The 24,971-nt window shown below is 32.8% G+C and overlaps 1 protein-coding gene across 1 annotated transcript; it reads left to right on the top strand.

The window, feature by feature from the left end:
- The first annotated feature begins 5,776 nt into the window (after positions 1-5,776).
- LOC107436682 (uncharacterized) lies at positions 5,777-24,308 on the top strand. Its single transcript, XM_043046093.3, has 4 exons — positions 5,777-5,928; positions 15,859-15,985; positions 21,063-21,206; positions 23,533-24,308. The coding sequence occupies exons 1-4, from the start codon at positions 5,833-5,835 to the stop codon at positions 23,802-23,804; spliced, it is 639 nt and encodes a 212-aa protein (XP_042902027.3). The 5' UTR covers positions 5,777-5,832; the 3' UTR covers positions 23,805-24,308.
- Positions 24,309-24,971: the final 663 nt, after the last annotated feature.

The raw sequence follows: 24,971 nt of genomic DNA, 5'->3' as shown, positions 1-24,971 counted from the left end.
ATTTAAAAATGTGAAACAAATAAAGTTTTAGAAAAAAAAGCAAAATAAAAATAACAGATTGAATGTGACGATATTTCAGCTCTTTAACTAGTCAACAAAATGGCGACTGTTTACCCATGTGATCGGCGCTAGCCAATCTAAACCGAATGACGCACTTAGGTTGCAAGGAAAAAAGTGACGCTACTTAAACTAGATAATCAAGGGCTTTTGCCAAAATGACCCCCAGATGTCGTTCTAGTGTTAATTTATTTCCATTTCATTGTTTTTCCAAGATTTTTTTATCAGAGCTTTTTTTTTTTCAATTGCTGCTTTTGAGTTTTTGCCTAAGTTCTGAAATTTAGTTCTTGTTTAATGAATTAGGTTGGAAATAATCCCCCTCTCCAATTAGGAACTCCTGATTTAAAAGTTTGGCATGCTTTGAAAAAATAGCAGTTAAAAAATACAGTGGAACCTGTAAAAGTGACCACCTGAGTAAAGTGAGAGCCTGAGTAAGGTGACCATTTTCTGCAAGTTTTATTTAAAGAGTCCTTTTTAAAGACTCTTCATAAAGTGACCACCTCTATATAGTGACCATTTGACTTGGTCCCGAGGGTGGTCAATTTAGACAGGCTCCACTACTTGCTTTTATGTTATGTTATTTTATTTTATAACCGTCGTTGAACAACTGACCCAATTTTTGAATTTAACACTACCAATTTTCAACACGGCAGCCTTGTAATTTCGAACTCAATCCAGAAGACAAGGGAACTCCTGGGTCAAACATTGGATTGAATTTGGAGGACTTGTTAAGGGAATTATCCCGTATTTGTATTATATAGAGAGGAAAACGACGAAAGCCTCCCATGGTTATCCTGGCGGCAAGGGGACTTTCACCCATGATCCATCTAATCTACCACTGATGATATTTTGAGTCAGCCAGGTGCGGAATTCGCATCGACTAGCCATCACTGGGATTCGCATTGAAAAGATTTTCTGAAATATTACTTTTATGCTATTCAGAAGGCGAAATTCTTGCAAATAGTACGTGATGTTTTGTAATCACAGCCTTCAATATATAGAACCCTTTAAGAATGTAGTAAAAAAATAATACATTTTATGAAACGCAAATAAATATTCAAGCTAAAAAAGAGCAAATAAACGCTTTTGAAATCTATCCAGTCACTAAGGAAGAATGTGAACTGAAAAACATCAAAACTAGCTTGATTGTCCGAGGTGATGGATGGGAGTTACAACAGAATTATACCCTATTTCCATTAGCAAGTTAAAAAAGCTTAAACGTTCGAAAAATCAGCTTAAGGCAGCTTAAGTGGAAAAAAAAGAGTTAAGAAAGTTTAAACCTGCTTGTGGAATGAGGGTATAAGAAACACTTTTAAGTTTCAACCGACAATAGTACAGGTTTCACAACCGTCTTCCTGATATTTCAATATTGTTATTATTTTCCTAACTGAAATCAAAATTTGCGCCTTTCACATGCAATTAATTTTTTACTTTGTTTTTGACAAGGATTTAAAGATATATTTCAAGAGCGGTGATTACGAAACACCATCAATATGTATGATAATTTTAGTTTATTTTATAACAGTCGTTCTTGGGTTTACGACTATTAATGTTCAACTCCGTAGCCTTGTAATTTTGAATCAATCCAGAAAAACAGGAAACTCCTGGATCAGTACCCACAGAGGTATGATTTGTTATGGGAACATGGAGGACTTCGTGACTCGACAGATTTAGCGTGCATGAGTCAGCATTTGCTTCACGGGGAATCTTCGGTCGACGGGGATCGAACCTACTATCTCTTGGACATGGATCCAGTGCCCTACCAACCAGGCTTCCTATGCATGATATTTCTTTTATTTAACAGTAGTTTTTTGAGCCGCGATGGCTCAGGGGATAGAGCGTTCGCCTTCCAATGAGGCGAACCGGGTTCGAATCTCAGTCGAAACGATTTCCAAATCCGGCTTGCACCGACCACAGTGCTGATGTGAAATATCCTCAGTGGTAGACGGATCACGGGTTAGAGTCCCCTTGCCATCTGGCTAACCGTGGGATATTCTCGTGGTCTTCCTCTTCATGTAACGCAAATACGGATTAGTTCCATCAAAAAGTTCTCCACGAAGGCAAATTTCTCCTAATACTCGCTCCAAGAGTTCCCTTGTCTTCTGGATAGGGTTCAAAATTACAAGGTTAGGGAGTTGAACATTAGTAGTCGTAAACCCAAAATTTGGTCGACTGTTCAACGACGGATATAAAATAAAAAACATAACCGTCGTTGTAAAGCCGACACAAATTTTGGGTTTACGACTACTAATATTCAACAGCGTAGCCTTGCAATTTTGATCCCAATCCAGAAGACAAAGGAACTCCTGGATCAAGCATTTGGAGAAATTTTCCTTCGTGGAGGACTTTTTGATGGAACTAACCTGCATTTGCGTTTCATGAAGAGGAAGACCACGAGAACCTCCCACGGTTAGCCTGACGGCAAGGGGACTCTAACCCATAATCCGTCTACCACTGAGGATATTTTACGTCAGAACTGTGGTCGGTGCAGGCTGGGTGCGGAATTCATATCGATCATCCATTGCTGCGATTCGAACCTGGTTCACCTCATTCGACGGTGAATGCTCTATCCCCTGAAGTACCAGAGCTCCATCATGCAATATTGCTCAACATTATTCATGGATGTATAAATTGGTTGTTACAGTCTAGGAACAACTTTCTTAACTACATTTCCTCTGATAACACAGCCGACTATTTCTGTATATATATAATATTCTTATGTTCTTTATTGTTTTTGCAAAATTGTTGCTATTTATTTAATTATTTTTAATTTTGAAAGTTATGGACATTAATTTATTTTTAAATTCGGAAGAATATTATGATATAATTTTATAATATAATCGTATAATATAATTTTGTAATACAATCGTTTTAATATCAAACTTTTTATGGATTTGCACGAAAAAAAATTTTATGTATTGATTTTAATTTTTAGTTTATTATTTTTATTTATTTAAATTACCATTGATTTAAAATTGTTTTACTCTATAGAAACGCGTTTTGAAAGCACAAACATAAACAAAGCAAACACGGGGTTTCAGATAGCTTTGTGATCTTTGAGCTAGTAAAAAATAATTGAATGTGCAGTATAAGTTGAAACAGAACAGTCTACATTTTTATTTTCAGCAATGGCTAATGCTGAAGTCATGCGAGAAAATCATTTTCCGAACATTTCTGCCTGACGGCATAATTAAAATTTCTAAACGAATTTTAGTATCAGCGGCTAAATTAATACCTTAGAGTTTTCAAGAGTTAAAATAGTAATTATAATAGTTTTCAATATAGTTCTGAAGTTCTTAGAGATTTGACTGGGCGTTCCTTGACAAGGTCAGGCATAAACATAATTTTAGTAAAAAAATGTACTAGGTAAAAATGTATTTTGTAAAAAATGTATTAAGACAAAAATGTATTATTAGTGAGTTCAGAAAGAAAATTGAAAAACGTAATAACAAAATCCAACATTTTTTATTTAAAATGTATTAGATATGCATAAAACTCGAAAATGAATGAAAATAACTTGTGTATTAATATTTTTATTCATTTTGCAAAATATTTGCATTTCGAAAGTGGTGTCACTGAGTCTGCTACGAGAATTTCTCAGAACGTGCTTAGCCACGCTGAATAAGCGCTCCACGGGAGCACTAGAAGGTACTGCAGTATTATATTTCATATATAATTTTTTTACGATTGGATATCGATTGGATTTTTTTTCGAACGCTTACCGAGTTTTAGAAAAAAGTAACGATTTCATTCAACATTTCCGTTACAAATACTTGTACTTTTTCCCTAAAAAAGTAACGAAAGTACAAGTAAAAGTACCAAATTTAAAAAGTAACGAAGTACAAGTAAAAGTACGTACTTTTTACTTGTACCGGCGGTACAAGTAACGAAAGTAAAAGTACTGCCATATATGGTCAGCACTGTGGTCGGTGCAAGCCGGATGCGGAGATCGTATCGACCAGCCATCCCCGGGATTCACACCCGGTTCACCTCATTAGAAGGCTAACGCTCTATCCCCTGAGCCACAGCGGTTCATGTACGATAATTTGCAAAAACTCCTGTTTGACAAAATCAACAATTTTTTTATAATTATCTTGTTATTTAAAAGGGAACCTAACACGCACTGTTTCCGCTCAAAGCTGATCAAATTTTTTATTCAAACAAAATAGTACTATTTCCGAAAGCTTTTCAGAAGCCTCTCCCTCCAAAACGGCCTTTAAAATTCTCCGTAATAATTTTCAATTGAATACAAAGTTAGTTATTTTAATTAGAACAATATTTTAACTTTACTTCGTTTTTACTAACTCGCTTTCGTTACTGTGAAGGTTAAATATTTCAATAGAATTTTTCGACCGTTTTAGACTAACCTGAATGCTTTTATCTCTACTGGAACTCTGTGGCTGAAGACAACATAAGAAGAAAATTTATCTTCAATAAAAATTTGACAGCTTTCAAACTAGCGAAAATGCTCAAATTTAAACTGGAGTTTTGTGTTGGAGGACAATACAACTAGCAATCGTTTCTTGACTGTTACAAGAAGAATTTATGTCGCTACTTTATCAACACTCAAATTTTTGACCACTTTTGCACATAAAAATACAAAGATAAAATAATAAAATAAGAATTAAAAAAATACATAAAATTTGTGATCGCTTTATTACAATCACTGGTTACACATTGGTCAAATGCTTTTTCTTTCTGGATTGACTCCGTTAAACGCCACAACATTTCAAATCATGGGTTGCAAAAACTATCTCAATTGATGTTTGTCGTCCGATTGGTTTTCAAATCCTGTGCCAATGTACGTGTTTTAAGACGTCACAAAATACTTTTCCTTCTTCAGTATTCATATTTATACTGAAATCACCTTCAGGACAGTAATTATACGTTAATAATAAAAAGAATATAAAAATGCTTAAAATTATTATCATGTAAATATATTAAAAATGCCTGCTAGTGAAAATAAAAAGAAAAACAGCAGCTGTCGCCATAGCAACGCACGTAATGACGACGCATGCGCACTGCTTACTATTACTCTTGAACACAATTGAAAAGTGTGTGGTCGCAATTAAAATCCAAACCAAGACAAAGTTTGCCAATGGGTAATAAAATAAATACATAAAAACTAAAAAAATTAAAAACAAGTAAACAATATTTTTTTATTCTTATTAGTCCTAAAACGAGAAACGCAGGACTATTTTCTTTCATAATAAACTTCTATCACCACTGAAAATCCACCTCATTTATCATAATCTTTCTCAAGTGACGTTGCCCTACGTTTTTAACATTTTAGTCATGAAAGAATTTTTTTTTTTTTAATGTACCTAAAAAACGTTTCAAAATTATTAATATACTACTATTATTATTTTATTTCAATAGTTTAAACAATACTATTTTCTATTAAAATAAAATAATAGTTTGTTTATGAAAATACTATTAATTAAACTAACTTTTTATTAAAATAAAATTGTTTTGTTCATAAAAATACTACTTAATAAAAAGTGCTAAGGATAAAGCCAATTGCTTTATTTTTGGTTCCTCAAAGGGCGTAGAATATAGGAGGTCATTGTAGAAAAGGCCTCGAAATAAAATATTCATACAAATCGTGAAAGCATCCACTAACATTGTCGCAAAAATAATTTCATTGTCTTTCACACACCTCCGTGGATAGGATAGCTTAAGTCAAACGCCCCCACTCCTATATTTTCTCTCTAACCAATGCCACCTAGATCAAAACTTATAAATAAATAAGGCTCTCATCTCAGGAAAAGCAGAATGAAACAGCAGACGATAATGGATAGAATTCTGGAAAAGAAAACTGCTTTGTTTGAAACTGTATCGTTTTCATTTGTTGGTTTCTGTCTTGGTCATGTAAGTAACTGCGTTTTTTTAAAAGTTTAAAAATTGAATCAAAAGACTAAGTTTAAAAAAGAAATATTTAGAAATTTTGAAACCAGTAAATGGAACTCCTTTCTAAAACTGTTTTTTTATTTTTTATTTAATGGTTCCTGTTGTAGTCATTTTAAATGCTAATTATAATTAAATGAATGGTGAATTTCAAAAGCAACAAAACATGTTTGTAGTACAATGTGTGGAAAGAATATTTCACGCAGCGTTACTTTTAATTTAATGATCGCGTTTTTACGTGATAAGCTGCAATATTAGTGGTTTTAAGTGCACTCATTAAATGTGTTAATTAATTAGTACTGCCTACAAATTAAGGCCACAAAAACATTCTCTCAACTATTTCTTTCAAAAAGGTATTAAAATATAGCCAGAGGAACTAACAAATGTTCTCTTTTTTTTGTTCAATTTTCGTTATATTTCTAAAACTAATCCGTAAGCTGCTCAAACAATTTCACTCATACTTCAAAGTTTGCTGTTTAAAATCACATTAAGAGGATATAAAAATGAGTATTTTACAATTCAAACATTTCTGTTAGCTATTTAATTCAATAGTAAAAAATTACTAAAACTAATTTTAGCATGAAATTATTTTTCAGCTTCTAATGTACTACTGAAGTATTAACAAGGTCGAGTAGGGATGATAGAATAAAATATTTTTATTCTTCCGAAAAGAAAAAAAAAACGAATTATGACATAGAAGAAATATTGCTATAACTAACAATTTTATTAATGCTTATATGTTTTGAAATATTTTTATCCCAGTGAAAGAAAGTCTAAAAACTATGGGCTAGGAATAAGATTGTTTTACCAGAATAACTCTCTAGTTTTTAAGAGCATTTTCTTATTCTTAACCAAAGCTGAGTGCACAGCAAAACTGTATTTAAAAATTTGAATACTTCAACCCTGCCCCCAATTACAACAACTTATTAAATTAAAACAATATGCTTATCAATTTATTTCACCGACTATATGTTGAACGCAGGGATATACTTTGATTTCAATTTTAGCTATTTCCAACAGATATCTGCGATATTGTTAATGTTTTTTTTATATATAAAATTTCAGAAATAATTTAAAATTCGTCTGACAGCCATTAAATCACACAAACCATCTTGAATATGAGTTCGGAACACTTCAGCAAAGTGGACAATAGAAGTATTAAAAAATTTTCCATCTTCATCATGGGATAAGATATAGTTTGTCTAAAGTAAGAACTCTCCTAGTCATTCGTCTGGACCCGTGGCGGTGACTATGGTAACCAGGTATAACTATTTAAAGTAGGGGTATGGGGTCACTGTTTAGGACAGGTTTTGTCTCGGTTCGGCGAGAGAAAGGGAATCTTTTTTTCGGCCTATTGTGTTAGCCCTAGAGTGAAGAGGAGTTACCCTCCCTGAAATGCGCTATTCTAGTTTCTATAGCAGAAGACGGCTTCAGACTTTGTGGCAGGGGCAGTTCTTACCATAGACAAACTTTAGAAAACTTATTCCGATGCTCCATTACGTGCTTTAATACTTCCTCATGCACTTTTTGAGCCATAACTATAACTGTTGCAGGAAAAAGGCAAGCCAGAAAGGCAAGAACCAGTAATTGGCGTGACATTATGAGGCACCATAGCGTTATGTAAAAATCTCTACAACCATTTTAGAAAGAATCAAAATAAAATATAAATAACTTCGTCACTAAATTTTTCTTTTCATAAAAATGCAAATTTATTCTAAATACATTTTTAACGCGCAATTAATTATTCAACACTACTGAAATTTTCACTTACGGTAATCTAACAAAATGAATATAGTGTTGCCAATAAATTGAGAAATACCCGAATTTATGATATAATAACACAATTGAAGAAATAAATTTTAAAATTATATTAGTACAAAAGAGAGTGAAATTATACACAGCCATTATAAGAAAGGTACTACGCATCAATATCTTAGACACACTTGCTCATATGTGAACGTCTTATGACAAAGTTAAAAAAAAAAATTTTAGGGAATATTTATGAACTAGGAAACTATTAATGTGTTGAAGTCATTGCATATTTTTTAATTAACTTAATAACTTGAAACTATTATTCTGAAATTTATAAATTAAGAGATAATTTATTATAAAGTTTATAAACATTAGATATTTTTCAGAATCGTGTTAATGTTTTATTAATAACTTCTCAGCGTTATGGAAATTTGACTTGAGATTTGTAACGAGCAATTCTTAAAATTTTTTTGTCCCAAAATACGCAGTATTGCTCATTTTTTATTGATTGAGGTCATGTGACTAAGATGGCTTGTTCAATTGATACACTATCTGGCCAAAAGCATCCGGTCAACCAGATGTCATAATGGTGGAAGCATATTAGTGAGGGGGTGTTTGGCCTAGGTTCGTTAGTTCCTGTGGTTGGACACATGAACTCTGAGATGTATGCGGACAATGCTGCACTCCCAACTTTATGGCAATATTTAGGGGAAGGCTCATTCCTCTTCCAGCAGGATAACTTGCCTTGTAATTTTGAACCCAATCCACAAGACAAGGGAACTCCTGGATCAAGTATTGGGAGAATTTTGCCTTCGTGGAGGACTTTTTAAAGGAACTAACGCGCATTTGCGTTGCACAGAGAGGATGACTACGAGAACCTCCCACGGTTAGCCTGACGGCAAGGGGACTCTAACCCACGATCTGTCTACCACTGAGGATATTTCACGTCAGCACTGTGGTCGGTGCAAGCCGGATGCGGAATTCGTATCGACCAGCCATCGCCGGATCGAACCCCGGTTCACCTCATTGGAAGGCGAATGCTCTATCCCCTGAGCCATCGCTGGTCCATAGACGTGGTTTGACGAAATGGGTGTTCAAAAATTGGACTGACCATGTAAATCCCATAGAACACCTTTGGGATGAATTAGGGAGCAAATTACGTAGCCAGCCAAACAACCATCTTTATTGCAAGCACTCACTTCAGTTGTGATGGAAGTCAATTCTTAAGGTATCCTATCAAATTCCAATCAAAAACTCGTGGAAAGTCTTCCTAGGCGTGTGCAGACTGTCATCAATGCAAAAGGGGGACCGACATCACATTAATATGTGACTCAGGGCACTCTTATGTCCATGCCACTGGGTGTCCGGATAATTTTGGCCAGATAGTGTATGAAATTAATAAAATTATTATCAATTTTTTAAAAAAAATTCTATTTTAGTAGAATATGGCATTATTATGCCTAGAAGAAGTATTCAAGAACAATACTTCATTTTCAAATATTCAATAATTTTTTTAAGCTTATTTCAACGTTAATTCTATATAGTAAATGGATTCTATAAAGTAAAAACAAGGAGGTATTATTGATTTTACAACCAACCATTCTTATTGATTGAACTGATTATTATTATTTTTTTTTAGTTTGTAGAATCAGTTATGTAATGTTACCTTTTTGTTTTGAAAAATATTTTTATTTAACTTCTAATACTTTTTACCTGAGAAAAAAAACTGTTAGGTAAATAGGGGAGAAATGTTGTACCTTGGTCCAATTTTAACTTTTTAGTCGTGAAAGTAATGTAGTAAATTTTTATTTTTTATTTTATTGAAAGTGACTTGTTACTTTTGTATGTCAAATGCTGTTTCATATGCAGAGAGTAACTCATTACTTTTGCATGCAGAATGCTGTATTTTAAGCAGAAAGTAACTTTTATTTTTGCATGCAAAATGCTGTTTCATATATAGAAAGAAGCGTTTTACTTTTGTATGCAACTGTATTGTATTCTACTGTATTGTATGCAGAAAGTAAATTCGAGGTTTGTGGAAATACGTCACATAAAATTATTATTATTATTTGTAAGTGAATTTTGCTATGCCCTTTAGGAAAAAAAATTTAATAAGAAAAATTTATTTAAACTTTTCTATTCATAGTTAATCTAATTTACGACATGATCTATACTGGAATCCTTTTTGGCTTGCGGAGGTAAAAAAAATACATATAAAGTGTTGTCATAACGCGATCCTCAGTTCATTATGTTTTTAATTAGTACCTATTACTTTCCTGCTGCTATTTATGAAATAATTATTACATTATATAATAAAATGCAATTAATTTGATTACGGATAAGGACAACAGTGACCTTCTCTAATTTGCTCATTTTTCAATGACTCTTGCATTTTGTTTCGTGTTGACAAATGAATGAAAGAAAATTTCTTACTCTGAAGCTCACACGGTGTTAATTAATACGTAAGCGAATCCATAGTTAATTAGCTTTATACATCTTCCATTAGAGAGAAAAAGTACGACGACGTATTTGTATTCAATAAAGATAAAAGCACTGAATTGAATTATCATGTTTGTTATCAGCTATAAACATTTTTTGGGTGTGTTCTGAATGCAGAATTAGCTCTCAAATTTTAGTTAACACTCTTAGTTCAGTTATAAAGTAACCTGTTATTTTTGGAATAGAAGTCATACTATAATAAACCTTAAATTTCTGTAACAAAAAATATGTTAACTAAAATTTGTGAATTTTAAATCGAAAACATGAAAGTTGTCATTACTTTTTCCTGCAAAAACGAAAACATGAATTTAAAGTTAATAATTTATAGAAAAAAGGGTTATGATAGTATTAAATTAGTCTTAACCTTTTATTATTACTTTATTGTTTTTTATTTATTTCTTTAACGTAATTGGTTGTTGTGACTAAGCTCAACCTCGTGGAAGTCGAAAGAATTTTCTCCTAAAGTTGTTTCTACCGATAAATGGTTTACGGAGACGAAGAAATAGTTTAGAGCTTAACAGGTTTTTTAAAGAACCTGATACTGTAAAATTCATTTATTAAATAGGCCGGTCATCTGCCAAAAAAGATCGATATGCTGTAAGAAAGGTTTTTGGCAAGCCCATGGAAAAAAAAACTCGATATAGATCGTCACTAAGATGTAACGACTGTGTTGAGAGTAACATAAGCATTCTTAGGGTTAAGAACTGCAGAATAGTAGATAAATGTAGAGATGCCCATCTAAGGCTGTTAAGGAATTGTAGAAGAAGAAGAAAGTTATTTCTAATGTTCATGCAATGAAAAAACTAATTTATATCACTAAGGAGTCGTCGATAAATGGCAGTACACATTTCTGGAACATTTTTTGACCATCTTTCTACCTTGTCACCGAGTACCACGATTTACCATGTCCCTTCTCCCCTCTTGACACAAGTCACATTATATTACATAAATATATACTCGCAGTTACGAAACAAAGATCTATGTTATAGATAATATTGCAAATTTTATATTCAAACTTTAACTACGCGTGTTAATGACGCTTGCGAACATAACAATAATAATTATCTTGTATTTACCTACTTTGAGGAGAAAAAAATGCTTAACTTGCTGATTTTAAATGTTTTTATTTAAACCCAAATGTGGAGTATCAAACTTCTGATTACCCATCCCCCTTGTCACAAAAATTTCACAATATCATGAATTTCTCCCCCCCCCTCCAAGAGTAACATCATTTATGAACGGACCTCATATGTTGTACGATATCTGTTAAAATACCTTTTAAATGCTATTTACAAGCTTTTGACTACGATAATTTTTTTAAAAGTGTCTTATTTTTACTCAATATAAAAACTGAAAATTAAATAACAGTCAAGAGAATTTACTATTGTTTTCTTGAGAAATAAATGTTCCTTTTGTCACCTTTTAAGTTAACCGATTCAGTGTATGCTGTAAGTATGCTTTGAGCTAAAATTTCCCTGAAATTTATCTAAAAGTGACCGAATCATGACGCTTTCGGTCTAAATTTACGGGTAGGTCAAAGCCGGTTAAGGTACTTAATGAAGTAATTTAGGTGTCTGGACATACTCCATTCGCTATCCTGCATCAATTAAAGGCATTTTTTTAAAATGAAACATACATTTCAAATATCTTTATTTAGTAGCATTCATTTGGTGCTTAGACTCCGAGGAAAGTTCTTGTTTAGGGAATCGCAACTGTATTATGTACACTTTTATTTGTGCTTTATTTACGTTGTTGTGCTTTATTCTAAGTACCGCAAAGTATACCATATCCTCTTTTAGGACTTTATAATGTGTTTACTCGTTTTTTGTGCTAAGTTTTGATCCCTATGTAAAATATTGTAACAAAAAAAATTTAAAACATCCCTTTATGATATAACTTAAAGAGATCATAGGATGAAACAATTACAAAAACCTATTTTAAACATTGTTTTCTTAAAAAGTTCACTATTTTTCTCCACTTTAAATTTTTTAGCCATTTGTTTTAAGGCCGTTTTTCGAAGAATCCGTCATATTATAAAATGATGCTTTTTTGCTAATAATATGCTATTTTACTAACTGCTGAGAGTGTGACTGTTACTCATGACTGCTAGATCAAGTTTAGCCTATCTAAAGCTAGCGCTTATTTTGAAAATGGCGCAAAACGTCAATATGGAGAAACGCCACAGTTTTGTGAAAATGAAAAGCGTTTGTGGTCTAATTTTTTTAATATTTAAAAGCTTACTCCAATGCTGTATTACTTGTGCTCTTAAGAATTTGCAAAAACTGAGAATAAGACAGTGGTTTTGACAGGGCCCGACTTAGCCTAATAGGAGCCCGGGACAAAAATTTCTTTGGGGGGGGGAGCCCATTGCTTCACTTGCTTAGTAATGAAGAACCTGACTTTATAAAGGTATTTAAATTTTTCATCCCTTTATAAATAACAAAAAAATTGATTCGAACCTAAAATAGCTATTCAGTCCCCCCCCCCCCCTCTCCAATGTCAGACCAAAAATCGTTCTGTTCATTTTATTGTTTTTCTGACAATTCTATGTCCATCATGTCGAATGCAGTTTTCTGATTGTTAACTTCGTCATCTAACTGCGGAAAATTCATATCCTTGCCGACATTAGAGCGGAATTCAGCAAAAATGTCGCAATTACGATGGCTCAATTAAGCCAACCAAAATCCTGTATTTTTGTAAACGTATCGCATGTTGCGATATGTAAAAATACAGGCTTTTGATTTGCCAAATTTGTCCATATTAATAGCGAAAATTTAGCAGAATTCCACCCTAGAAAGCCATGAATTTACGAAATATAGATTGTGTTCATATGATAGATTAACGAAAAAGCTGACATAAAACTGATGGATTGCACATAAAACTGACATTGTCATTGACAGATTGACATAAAACTGACGGAAAACACATTGCACTGATAATTTGTTTAAAAAAAGTTCATTAAAAAAGCAAAATAAATTTGCAAAATAAATGCAAAATAAATTTTCTATTCGATTTTGGGGACCCCTCTGATGTGGGGGCCCACGGGGCAACTGCCCCGTATGCCCCTGCCTTTGTCAGGCTCTGGGTTTTGATAATTTTCATCTAGGTGGAAAAATGTCGCCAAATTGGCGTTTTTTAAAAGTTGAATGACATTTAAAATATTTAAGTTAATTGTCTGTTGTAAAGATAATTCTTCACTGTAAGATTATATATATAGTTTAAAATCATCGCATTGCTTCAAGTGTAAGGCACTTAAACTATGGCTTTTTTATTTTCCTTGGCGAGAGAAATTCGAAAAGTATCATTAAAGGAAAAAAATACATTTCAAAACACTTTATCAAGAGTTGACGTGTTCCTTGTGTTAAGTTTTGAAACACTACTCTACGACAAAAAAAGATATAATTGTCAGTTTCACAAACTTAATTAAAATAATTGTTTTCTTAAAACTTATGATATTTCGTTCTAAAGCCATTTTTAATGAAATATAAATGCATATCTCAACCCTTATCGATAACGAAGTCTTTTCTGAACACTATGCTACTAAAATAATTAAAAAAAATTTCACGAACTTTTTTTTATTATCTTGATATAATAGATATAAACGCAACAAAGCACATCAACACAGAATGTTAATAAAAGCAGAACAGATGAAGCTACTTAAACTGAAAAGCCTATCTTGTGACGGTGACGCCCTCTATATCATTGCTTGAAACGAAGGATTAAATATTTTATGTAGGAATTTTTAATCTTCTTTCTTAGTTTCATTTCGATGAATTATGCAACGTGTTTTCTAATTTTCTCTTTGTGGAGGAAAAATGAAAATATTCTCTTGAATAAATGTAAACTCTTTAATAAAGAATGCCGTCCTCTAATGGGAATGTTTAGAAAAATTCTTTAGGAATTCTTGAATTAACTTATTTCAGGAGAAATATGATTAAAAAAAAAGATTGTTTAACACATCTCGCAAACAATTGATTAGAACAATTTGTAACTCCAAAATTTATATTTGTTTTTAGAAAATAATACTTCAAGTTGTTTTTCAGAATTATGTGTGTGTGCTGTAATTTCTTAAAAATATTTTTTTATAATTATTTATTACAAAAAACTTTAAAAACAATTTTATAACAAAATTTTTTACTCATTCTTGAATTGTAAAAACAATTCAAACATTATTATTACGAGTAAAAACGAGTAAAAGTGCACCAAAATCTACAACGAATTTTGAAATAAAATAAATTTTAAAAAAAGACCCGGTGAGATTGAAATGTAAGGTTTAGTTTGCTCAAAGTTTGTTTTGTCACGTATCATAATTAGTTACTAAGTTTGTCAATACATAGAGCTTTTAACTTAGGAAAACTTTTGAAAATAACCAACATTTTGAGCAACAACGTGATGAGTTTGAGAACAGAATTGACAGGTAGGGAAGAGTCGGGTAGCCCCGCTCACTTAAGGAGTATTGCTTATATTTCTGTATAATATTGAGTAATAATCAATATTTTTTATGTTTCTATTGTTTTATCATCGAATTAAATATTGCAAAAAGAATAAACCATAAAAAAAGAATAGTTTAAGTTAAAAAAAATAGAAATTTAAAAAAGCATGTTTTTCAGCTCTTTTCAAAATGTATCGGGTAGCCCCGCCCAGTTACCAAAATTATGTTTTTTGACTGTTTTTTCAGATGTAAATGAAAATGACCAATGTATTGACAATAGGTAAACCTCGTTTATCACTTTTATCACACAATTATTTTATTTATTACATATTTATATACTTTTAGTGAATTCTATCATTTCATAACAACAATATTTGTTGTTAAAAATGCATATAACATTCAAATTTGAAGCAATAAAATAATAATCTTTGCAACCGTACATTTATCGACGAAATAAAATTGGTCGTTGATACCCGACATTCATGTGTGCGGGGCTACCCGAAATCCAATTTTTTTGTAAATTTGTAATTACTCGAACAATTTTTCACATATAGACTTCTTTCTTTGTGCAAATTAAACTTAAGACTACATACTTTAATGCTGTATGTATAGAAAAAAATTAATTTTTTTAGTATTAAAATGAAGTTTAATCGAAACATTCAACCAATGTTTCTTAATTTCATGACTACTGTATTCAACATATTTTCAAAACTATTGTTTACCATGGTAACAGCTGCATAAATACTTGAAACTTTGAAAATAATCTTTTTTTAATATAACAATTAATGTCCGATAGTCCATTGACTTGAAAAAATATTCTATACATATGAAATTGACAGTGGGCGGGGGTACCCGCTGGGCGGGGCTATCCGACTCTCCCCTGCTTATAGAAATATTTCTTTTGAAATGGTTTGTTTGGTAACTACAAAACAGAAAACTCTGTTTCGTAGTTTTTCTTGTAGGCTACCATATCTATTGAAGCTATCTATATCTATTGAAGCATATCTATTGTAACTAATTTTGAAACCTGATGGGGAAAAAAAACTTCTAAATAAAATGCCAGAAATCGTACATTTTGGTCGCTTACCATTTTTCTGGAGTTGATTCTTCAAGTCATCGGTCGGTCTTGGAACTTCTGGTGCCTGAAGAATTTGATGAAAAAGTGTCATTACCACTTTAAACATTGTGTGTTTTTTTTTTAAATATGATAGGAGTGCCCGGATGAAGTGGGAAAGCAACCGACGAATCCTGATCCAGGATGGATGGAGAGTGAAGTTATAGCTGGCTTCAGAGTTTGGCAAATTCTATTCCTCATTGGAGCTGGAATCTGTACTCTCGGTATGATTCAATTCTGCAAGATATTCTGTTTTCTCAGAAATACCTATAAAAAAAACTTTTCTAAAATTTTTAAAAGCTTTTAATTTGGTTTAAAAAATGAACAAATATATTTAAATAAATGTCAAGTAATTTAAAATGTGCCGGGTATCTTAGTTTTAGTCAGAAGTAACTTTATTTCGATAGAACAATCTATCCACCCTTTCTTACTTGCCCCCCAGTGGACTGATCGTAAAGATTCGGTTCTCAGAAGAACACCTATAGTTTAGTCTAAGGTAAGAGCTCTCCATGCCATTCCTCTAGACCAGGGGTTTCCAACTTGTATGAGGCCGGGGGCAACAATTAAAAACACAAATCAAAAGGCGGGCCGCAACTTTATCAAAATTTTATGTAGGACTCCTTTATGTTTGAAGGAACATTAAATATTACTGTCAGATTTTTACCAAGTTGTACAAAACAAAAGTATTGAATTACAAATTAAAATAAGAAGAAGATTTTTAAAAATACTTAATTGTTACTAATAATATTTAAAAAAATATTACATAAATTATAAAAATTCGGGCTACAATAACTTTAATGTGCACCTATGTATTAAACAATTAATGTGCAACAGACATCTAATAGTTAAGATATAAACTTCAAAAGGTTGGTATTAAAACTTACATAGTACCACACAAAATGCTTAATGAGAAAATTGAGGTTTGTCTGCTACAACCACCAGAGAATAGATATTTACATCCTAAATTAAAAATTTACAAATGTGTGTGTAAATATTTTCGTCAAAAATGAGTGGTTTCAAAAAGTTTAATCGGAGAATTTCTTCGAGAAAATTTCTGATGCACACAGGCTGAATTATACTCACAAAATACAAAAAAAATGAAATAAAAAAGAGCAACATACACGATTATTTTTGTATTTGAATAAATATTTTCTTAAATGCAAAAGCCGAGAAAATAAATTTGTATAATAAATTGGTATGTTAAAAATAAATTGGTATGTTCAATTTCACAGAAACGAAGAAATTAGGTTTCTATAAACGAGAAAAGTATTTTAAACCCATATAGATTTTCTACGAAAATTGTCCGCAAAAAAAATTTCAACTAATATATTTTAGTCCGCGGGCCGCAAAAAAGGGCTTTCTCGGGCCGGATGCGGCCCCCGGGCCGCCAGTTGGAAACCGCTGCTCTAGACCCTTGGCGGTGGCTATGGTAACGAGGCGCGCGTTATACTTTGATTTCCATTTTTGCTATTTTCAAGAGATGTCTGCGATATTGTTATTATTTTTTACATATGAAATTTCAGAAACAATTTAAAATTTCTCCGGCAGCCATTAAATCACACTAAAGCATGAGTTCGGGACATCAGCAAAGTGGCCAATAGAAGTATTAAAAATATTTCCATCTTTGTCGTGGGAGAAGATATAGTTTTTCTAAAGTAAGAACTCCCCTAGTCATTCGTCTGGACCCGTGACGGGGACTATGGTAACGAGGCATAACTATTTCAAGTAGGGGGTGTAGGGTCACTGTTTAGGACAGGTTTTGGCCCGGGTCGGAAAGAGAAGGGGAATCTTATTCTTCCGTCTATTGTGTTAGCCCTAGAGGGAAAAGAAGCTACCCTTCCTGAAGTGTGCTGTTCTTGTTTCTATAGCAGCAGACGGCCTTCAGACTTTGTGGCGCTGGGAGTTCTTACCGTAGACAAACTATAAGTCAAGCATCACTGGCTGCTGTCAGTAAGCGGGTGGGTGGCGACTTTGATCAACGTGCGTAGGGACCGGTCCTCGTTAAACTGTTCTACCTTAAAGTGCTCGACTTCGCACGCAGGTCATCGGACTACCAAAGCAGGGGAGTCGTCCCCTCTGCTGAGGATCAAAATTGCGATGGCATGTCTTTGGAACATCCACAGGGATGTTAACCAGACCGTCGCTAATAGACTATTGTGCATTTATAGTGCGACGTAAATAAAGTACCTACCCACCTTTTTTTCTTATTCGAACTTTTTTCCAGTCCAGGTGGAGCAGGGAATGAATTATTCCTTCTAAATACGTCTTTGAATATATTTTCTTAACATACACTGTTTTACAATTGCTGAGGAACAAGTAAGTGATTTATGCAAAGTTGTGTTCCAGAAGGCCGACCAATAACAGTAAATTAAAGTGTCGAGGGCATGGTAGAGCAATGCTCGTTATCTGTATAAAAGAAAAGGTACACAATCTCTTCATTCTTTCGAAAATCCATAATGTTAGGTATTTGATCAAAATAGCACCATATGTTGTTGAAGTGCCGCGATGACTCAGGGGATAGAGCGTTCACCTTCCAATAAGGTGAACCGGGTTAAAATCCCGGCGATGGCTAGTCGATACGAATTCCGCATCCGGCTTGCACCGACCACAGTGCTGACGTGAAATATCCTCAGTGGTAGACGGATCTTGGGTTAGAGTCCCCTTACCGTCAGGCTAACTGTGGGATATTCTCGTGATCGTCCTCTCCATGTGATGCAAATGCTGGTTAATTCCAGCAAAAAAAGTCCTCCACGAAGGCAAACTTCTCCCAATACTAGATCCAGGAGTTCCCTTGTCTTCTGAATTTGGTTCAAAATGACGAGGCTACGTAATTGAACATTAGTAGTTGTAAACCAAAAAGTTGGGCCGGCTGTTCAACGACGGTTATAAAATAAAATATGTTGTTGAAATTATTTCTGTGAAAGGCTATGTGGTGTTGCAATTATTAAGTGCAAAATTTTAGAACGATATCATTTGAGTTTTTACGATCATGGAAGAGAAGTTAAACGATCGGTCAAAATATCACCTTTGTGGCTGCAGTAATGGGAGTGTCCTCTTTCGACCACTGAAGCTGGAAATGCCATGAGAAAACATGCCGGTAGTCGTGGTAGGAACAACACACCTCAAGAGGATCGACATGTATCCCTAGTGTGTATCCCAGAAATGTCACTCCTAGTAAGATAGCTGAAGACCTGATAACCACTACCGGTACACTGGTTTCTGCTAGAATTAACTCACGGTGATTAAAACAAGGTAGTTCGTATGCACGGAAGCTTGTTCGATGCATCTAGCCTTAACCATGCCATCGTTGAGAAAGATTGCTTTGGTGCAAGGAACGTATTATTTGGGATAAAAAGTTAAGGTCCAGAGTTATTAGTCCAGTTAAGGTTATGCTCTCCGACGAATCCTGATTAACTATGAAAAGTGATTCTAGCTATCAGTTAGTGAGGAAAGAGAATGCAACACGTTGTGCATAACAATAGGTTCATGAACGTAATCGGTATGGCCCAGGCGTGCCGGTATGGGCAGGTGTCAAGCTCGATGCCTGAACACCGCTTCACATCTTTGAGCGAGGTAACGTTACGTCTCAGCGGTGTTACAGAGAGATTATTCTCAATCATGTTCGTCTTATTTGAGGTGTGGTAGGTTCAGAGTTTCTGTTTGAGGCCGACAATGCGTGGTCACACAGGTGGGCTAGATGTCGCACTAGAAAGTAAAGATATTGACTGTCTGTGTACTTCTCGGACCTAAATCCTATAGAGAATGCCTAGGGTGCCTTTGGTGGACGTGTTTCACAAAGAACATATCTTCTCCAAACCGAGCAAGAGCTGAAATCCGCATTGAGAGTGGGGTAAGACAGTATCCCACATTTAGTGGACAGCATAAATGCCAGATGCAATATGTGCATTAGCGTACAGTGTGCAAAAAAATATGTAATCACCTTGAATAACTTTTAATCTAATGATTGGATTTTCACGTTCTAGGATTCAATCTCAATGGATCGAAAGAATATGGGAAATATCGTAGCAAAAATTTGGCCAGGAGAGCCCTCCAAATTTTGGACTCCTTAATGTTAATTTTACCTTTTGCGTATTTCACTTTATTTCGAGAACTTTTTAAGTGAATTGAAGCATTTTTGCACACAATTTTTAAAATTCGTACATCCAAAGATAATTCAAGGCAAAAATAACTTTCAGTAAATATTTGTTATTTTTTTATTATTTTATTTAATAATGATTAAAAAACGTTTGAATTGTATGGTGTAAAGAGAATAATTTTACAAATCAAAATGCAAAATTGATTGAATTGTTCCTGAAAAATCGAATTTTAAATTTCTGATTTTTTGAAATTTAATTTCTTCTTTATTCAGAGAATGTACGTTTTTGTGTCTGATTTGGTAACTTAGAATATCGTCTGCGCTTATTAATTAGCATATTTGAGGTCACCCTCTCAAGCTATTAAGATTGAGTCCTAGAATGCGAAGATCCAATTATTAAATCAAAAATTATTCATGGTGGTCCATTTTTTTTGGCGCACTGTACATTACACATGAGGTAATCATTTCTGTTTCCTCTCTGTCAAGATGATCAATTTTTCATGGCTGTTTGGAAAGCATATAGTAAGCGTCTATTTTATTTTTAACTTTATTATTTTTCTATACGGCGATATCTGATCTATTTACTAATTATTTACTTAGTTTCATTTCATCAATCAACGTCTATTATGAATTATTTCGAAAAATGTAACTGTTACTCAGCGATTGTCAAACAGTGTACATTTTTGATTCACGTTTTTTTTCCCGTCTAATTATGGCCAAAATCCAAGTCAGCTTCATTTAAGTCAGTTTTAAACTTAGGCGATTGATATTAAAAGTAAATTGATATAATAGTTAGATTAGAAGATGCAAGAACCATAAAGGTTTTTATAAAAAGTATAATTTTTAATTTATACCTATTTACGTGTTCAATAACATTGTCTAGATAAAAGCATTGTTTTTTATACATTTTTTATTCTAAATGTATTTAAATCAATATCGATATAAATTATAGTCTCAATGTTTTATGCGTAAAAAGGTATTAGTCAAAAAGTATACATATAGGTTTATGCTACGTTTTACAAGTAATATTAACGTTTCATTAACAAAGATAAATAATATATCAAATGAATAAATAAATCTACGTAGAAAAAAAAGCAATTGAACCCTCTAAAAAGAGGTTACAAGAATGTGAAAAATATTTCACTAAATAAATAAAAGTTTGCAGCAATACCGTTTGTGATTCGGTATTTTTTCTATCATTTCAGTGATTGTCGCCTGCTGTTTTAAACGGTGTCGAATTCCACGGACACGTCAAGAAATCGAAGCAAATCACAAAAGATATCAAATCACTCTTTTGTTCAGGTCATATTTGGACAGAGTTCCTTGTGAAGAAATAGATCTGATGTGGGGTAAGTAAAAATAATATGCAGGGTGTTCATTAATTACTCCCCTTAAAAAATATTTTCAGAACCTCTTACAAAATTGAATTTAAAAAAAACTGCACTGCAGAAATGAAAAAATTAACCTAACATAAATTGTACGAGAAAACTGTTTATCGAAATTTATGAATCATTATCGGGAAAGGCGTAGTTAAAACCGACTTTTAAAAACATCTTTGAGCTTTATGGTGCCATCAAATTGCTTTTGATGTTTCTAAAACTTCCTTCCTAATTAGTGATTCGTTAGATTTTTATACCGTTTTTTTCCTCTCTTAAATATTAATTTGGACTCCTGATGTACATATTTCTTTTACTTTACTTTTTCAAGAATTCTGAAAAATATATGTTGTGGAAGTAATTACCGTAACAATCAATTTGTATGTTGTTGTTTTTTTAATGCTTTTTACAAATTTAATTCATTATTATCGGAGATTTAAAAATCAATTATGTATATGGATATCATATGAAGGAGATAAAAATGTACTCTGCACAGAACTAAAAATCTACATTGCCTTCTGCTCAGGAAACTAGAGTTTTATTCTCATTAGGTTTCGAACAAAATTATTTACGAAGTTCCCCAACTGATGACCCTGATGATTGCGAAAGTATAAAATAATTTTTTGCGACATGCCACGGCATTCCAACTGAAATACTTCCAAGGACGTTTGTTTATTTCATACTCTGACAGAACCAAGCTATTGCTACAAATTGTGGTGGTTTAGAAAGCGTTGTTTTACAAATTTTTAGAAGCACCATCTATGAATGAAATTTGTAACTAACTCTAAATCTTAATAAAAAATGAATTCTCAGGTTTTCTGAATAGAATGAACCCAGAAGACAAGAATCAAGCATTTTAACAAGCTCGTCTTCTTGAAAGCACATTCTTATATTTCACCGCTTATAAATATTATAGATTATATGTATTCGGAAAAATTCGAGGATATTTGAGGACACATGCTAAACTTTGGGAATATTTTCTCTCCTAAAGTTTTTGAGGACAATCGATGAAATTCGAGGACTGTTCTCAAGATTTGAAGATGTCTAGTTACCTTAGTTCAATACAAGAAATTACAAGTTGGAGGGGAGACAATTCATAAAGATTGAGAATTGCATAGTTAGCCATGGACCAAAATGTCATCGTATGTCCTAAAGGAGGCTGGCCTATTATGGACTAGCTGTTCCAGTACATTTGAACTAGTATTTTTAACTTCCTAGATTACCTTAATTTTATGCTTTCTAACAGTGTTGAAAGTTGAGTTGAAATAGGCCAAGAAATAGTTCTTTTATCATAATTAATTAATATGGCAATCTCATTGACGGGCTCTACAACTCTGACGGGCTCTGACTGCCAACTTCAATTAACTACTATAAGACAGTTAAATCCAGGAATTCAGTTTTCGACAATAATTATTTAAAAAAAATATCTAATAACATTAAATCAAGAAGATATAGATAAATGAAAGTATCGGTTTAAATGTGCATGAACAGCCAGTCCATAATAGAGATGCATTCTATGAGGCATACAATTGCATTTCTTCTAATTAAATTCTTCTTGTGCTATTCAATTCTCTATAAAAATTATGTGCTCTACGCACCCTCTAATTTTGTAGTCCCTGTAATAAATCACCCTGCCTCTAAATTTTACATATGATAATATCTGAATATTTACACGGAATTTTAATCGAAACGAAATTTAGATTACCTATTGTCTTTTCTAGAAATTTTTACATAATTCGCGATCGTAATGCTCGAATACGCCATCTGGGGAGAAGCCCGGTTCCATGTCTGGACCCTCCCCCCTTCCCTCTCTTCAGTTGTATAGGAATGTACTACGATATTTTCCGATATATATTTTACGATTATATTTCACGATATATATTTTGCGATTATATTTCACTGTATGTATTTTTCGTATTTAATTGTCATAATTTGGAACTATCTTTAATGTAGTTTTCTGTTCCATATAGTTTTCTAACTTAAAAGTTTTTAATCTACATATTTGAAAATCAAGACAGAAACTAACATACTTCCTTCTTCTATGACCTTCCACACGCTAATGGTGAAAGCATGCGAAGTGTTGTCATAGGTAGAGAGTTCTGCTTTACGAAACCTGTAGCCCATTTCGATAGCCAATTGCAGGGTTTTTCGAGAATATTTTCAACATATCACTGAAGCACCAACAGAAAATCACTAAAGGGTATAATGGATCAACCTGATTGTTGTAATCCGCAGAGCACTGTTTAAATTTCTATTTCTAAACGAAATGCGTAATCCTGACTATTATTTTCCATTTCAGCGCTGGATGTTGTTAAAGAAGCAGCTGAGAAGCGGAGATCGAAGAGGAAAAAAAAGAAAGTGCAGTTTCCCGACGATGTGACAAACAAGTCGGGAGAAGACGGCAGTTTAGAACAAACGGAAGACGAGGAATCGGAAGATGTGGATCGACCAAAGAAGCCTCAAACGCTTGCTGAGAAGATCAAAGGAATTTTCATCAGACGTCCTCCAATAGAATTCAGTGACGATGAATCAAACCAGTTCAGCAATAGTTTGGAAAACTGCTCGCTCTGAACGAAAGATTGTAATCTCTAAACTCTATGTTCAAGTTTCGAGTTTGGCATCTAGGTTCACGCCATTTTTTTTCTTCTTCTAAACAATTAACCCAACAATCAAGCAAGCAGGTCACAAGAAATAAAACAACATACCTAGGTGGAGGCTGAAACTGGACTAATATTTTATCATGGATAAGAGATTATATTTATGACAGCACTGCTGCCATCTATGTGAGCATTTGTGCTGCCATCTATGTACATCAGTGATTCTCAACCTTTTTTTTGTTGCGGCACACTTTCAACGATTTCGAAATTTGACGGCACACAATGAAAAAAAATTAGATTAAAAGTTGTTTAATTACCCATCTTACACTGTGTTACATAGTTTGTGATAATAATTTTGAATGTGAAATAAAATAATATGTACTACTAAAGCTCATTTATTAAGGGATTAATTATTTCTTTCGACCAATTTCTTACTAGTTAGTAACAGTTATTTATTTTTTGCTAGTTATTAATTGTTAGCTTGTTTTCTATAATTATTAACTGTTATTTTTCTGTGATTTCTTGTTAATTAGTTTTTTTGCTAATTATTAATTGTTAGCTAATTTTTTAAGTTACATTAACATTAAGTTACATTAAGTTACATATTAAGTTACAGTAAAGTTTTTTTTTTGTTAATTTGTTTTTTATATATTTGTTTTTTTAGTTATCCTTTGTTAATTGCATAGCTTACTTTAATGATTAGCTCTTACAACATTTTTTAAAATTGTGTGTCATATACAATTTAAACACTTCCATCTCATTTTAGGATTGTCAGAGACAATACAATCGCCGACAAAGATGTTCACGCGGTTAAGGCGTGAAAAAATTATAAAAAGTACATATATATATATATATATATATATATATATATATATATATATATATATATATATATATATATATATATATATATATATATATATATATATATATATATATACACACTTTTCTTCAATTTAAACTTTACTCATAATAAAAAAAAGCATTATAATTTTTATTGTATCATTTCTAATATTTGGCGGTACATTTTAAGAATTTGGCGGCACACAAAAGTGCCGCGGCACAGTGGTTGAGAATCACTGATGTACATCTATATAAATTAACTCATTCAACATTTTCTTTTCTTTCTTTTTTCTTTTTT

Source organism: Parasteatoda tepidariorum, chromosome 8 (genome assembly GCF_982258835.1).
Source record: "Parasteatoda tepidariorum strain Cologne lab strain chromosome 8, Ptep-v5.0, whole genome shotgun sequence".
Lineage (NCBI taxonomy): Eukaryota > Metazoa > Arthropoda > Arachnida > Araneae > Theridiidae > Parasteatoda > Parasteatoda tepidariorum.
The sequence above is the reverse complement of the archived record's forward strand: the minus strand, read 5'-3'. Positions and strand labels throughout refer to the sequence as shown.

Excerpts from the sequence above, each read along its gene's own strand:
- LOC107436682 (XM_043046093.3), top strand. The coding sequence starts at position 5,833 with ATGAAACAGCAGACGATAATGGATAGAATTCTGGAAAAGAAAACTGCT. Across the intron at positions 5,929-15,858 it reads TTGGTTTCTGTCTTGGTCAT|GAGTGCCCGGATGAAGTGGG; the intron begins GTAAGTAACTGC and ends TAAATATGATAG. Across the intron at positions 15,986-21,062 it reads AGCTGGAATCTGTACTCTCG|TGATTGTCGCCTGCTGTTTT; the intron begins GTATGATTCAAT and ends CTATCATTTCAG.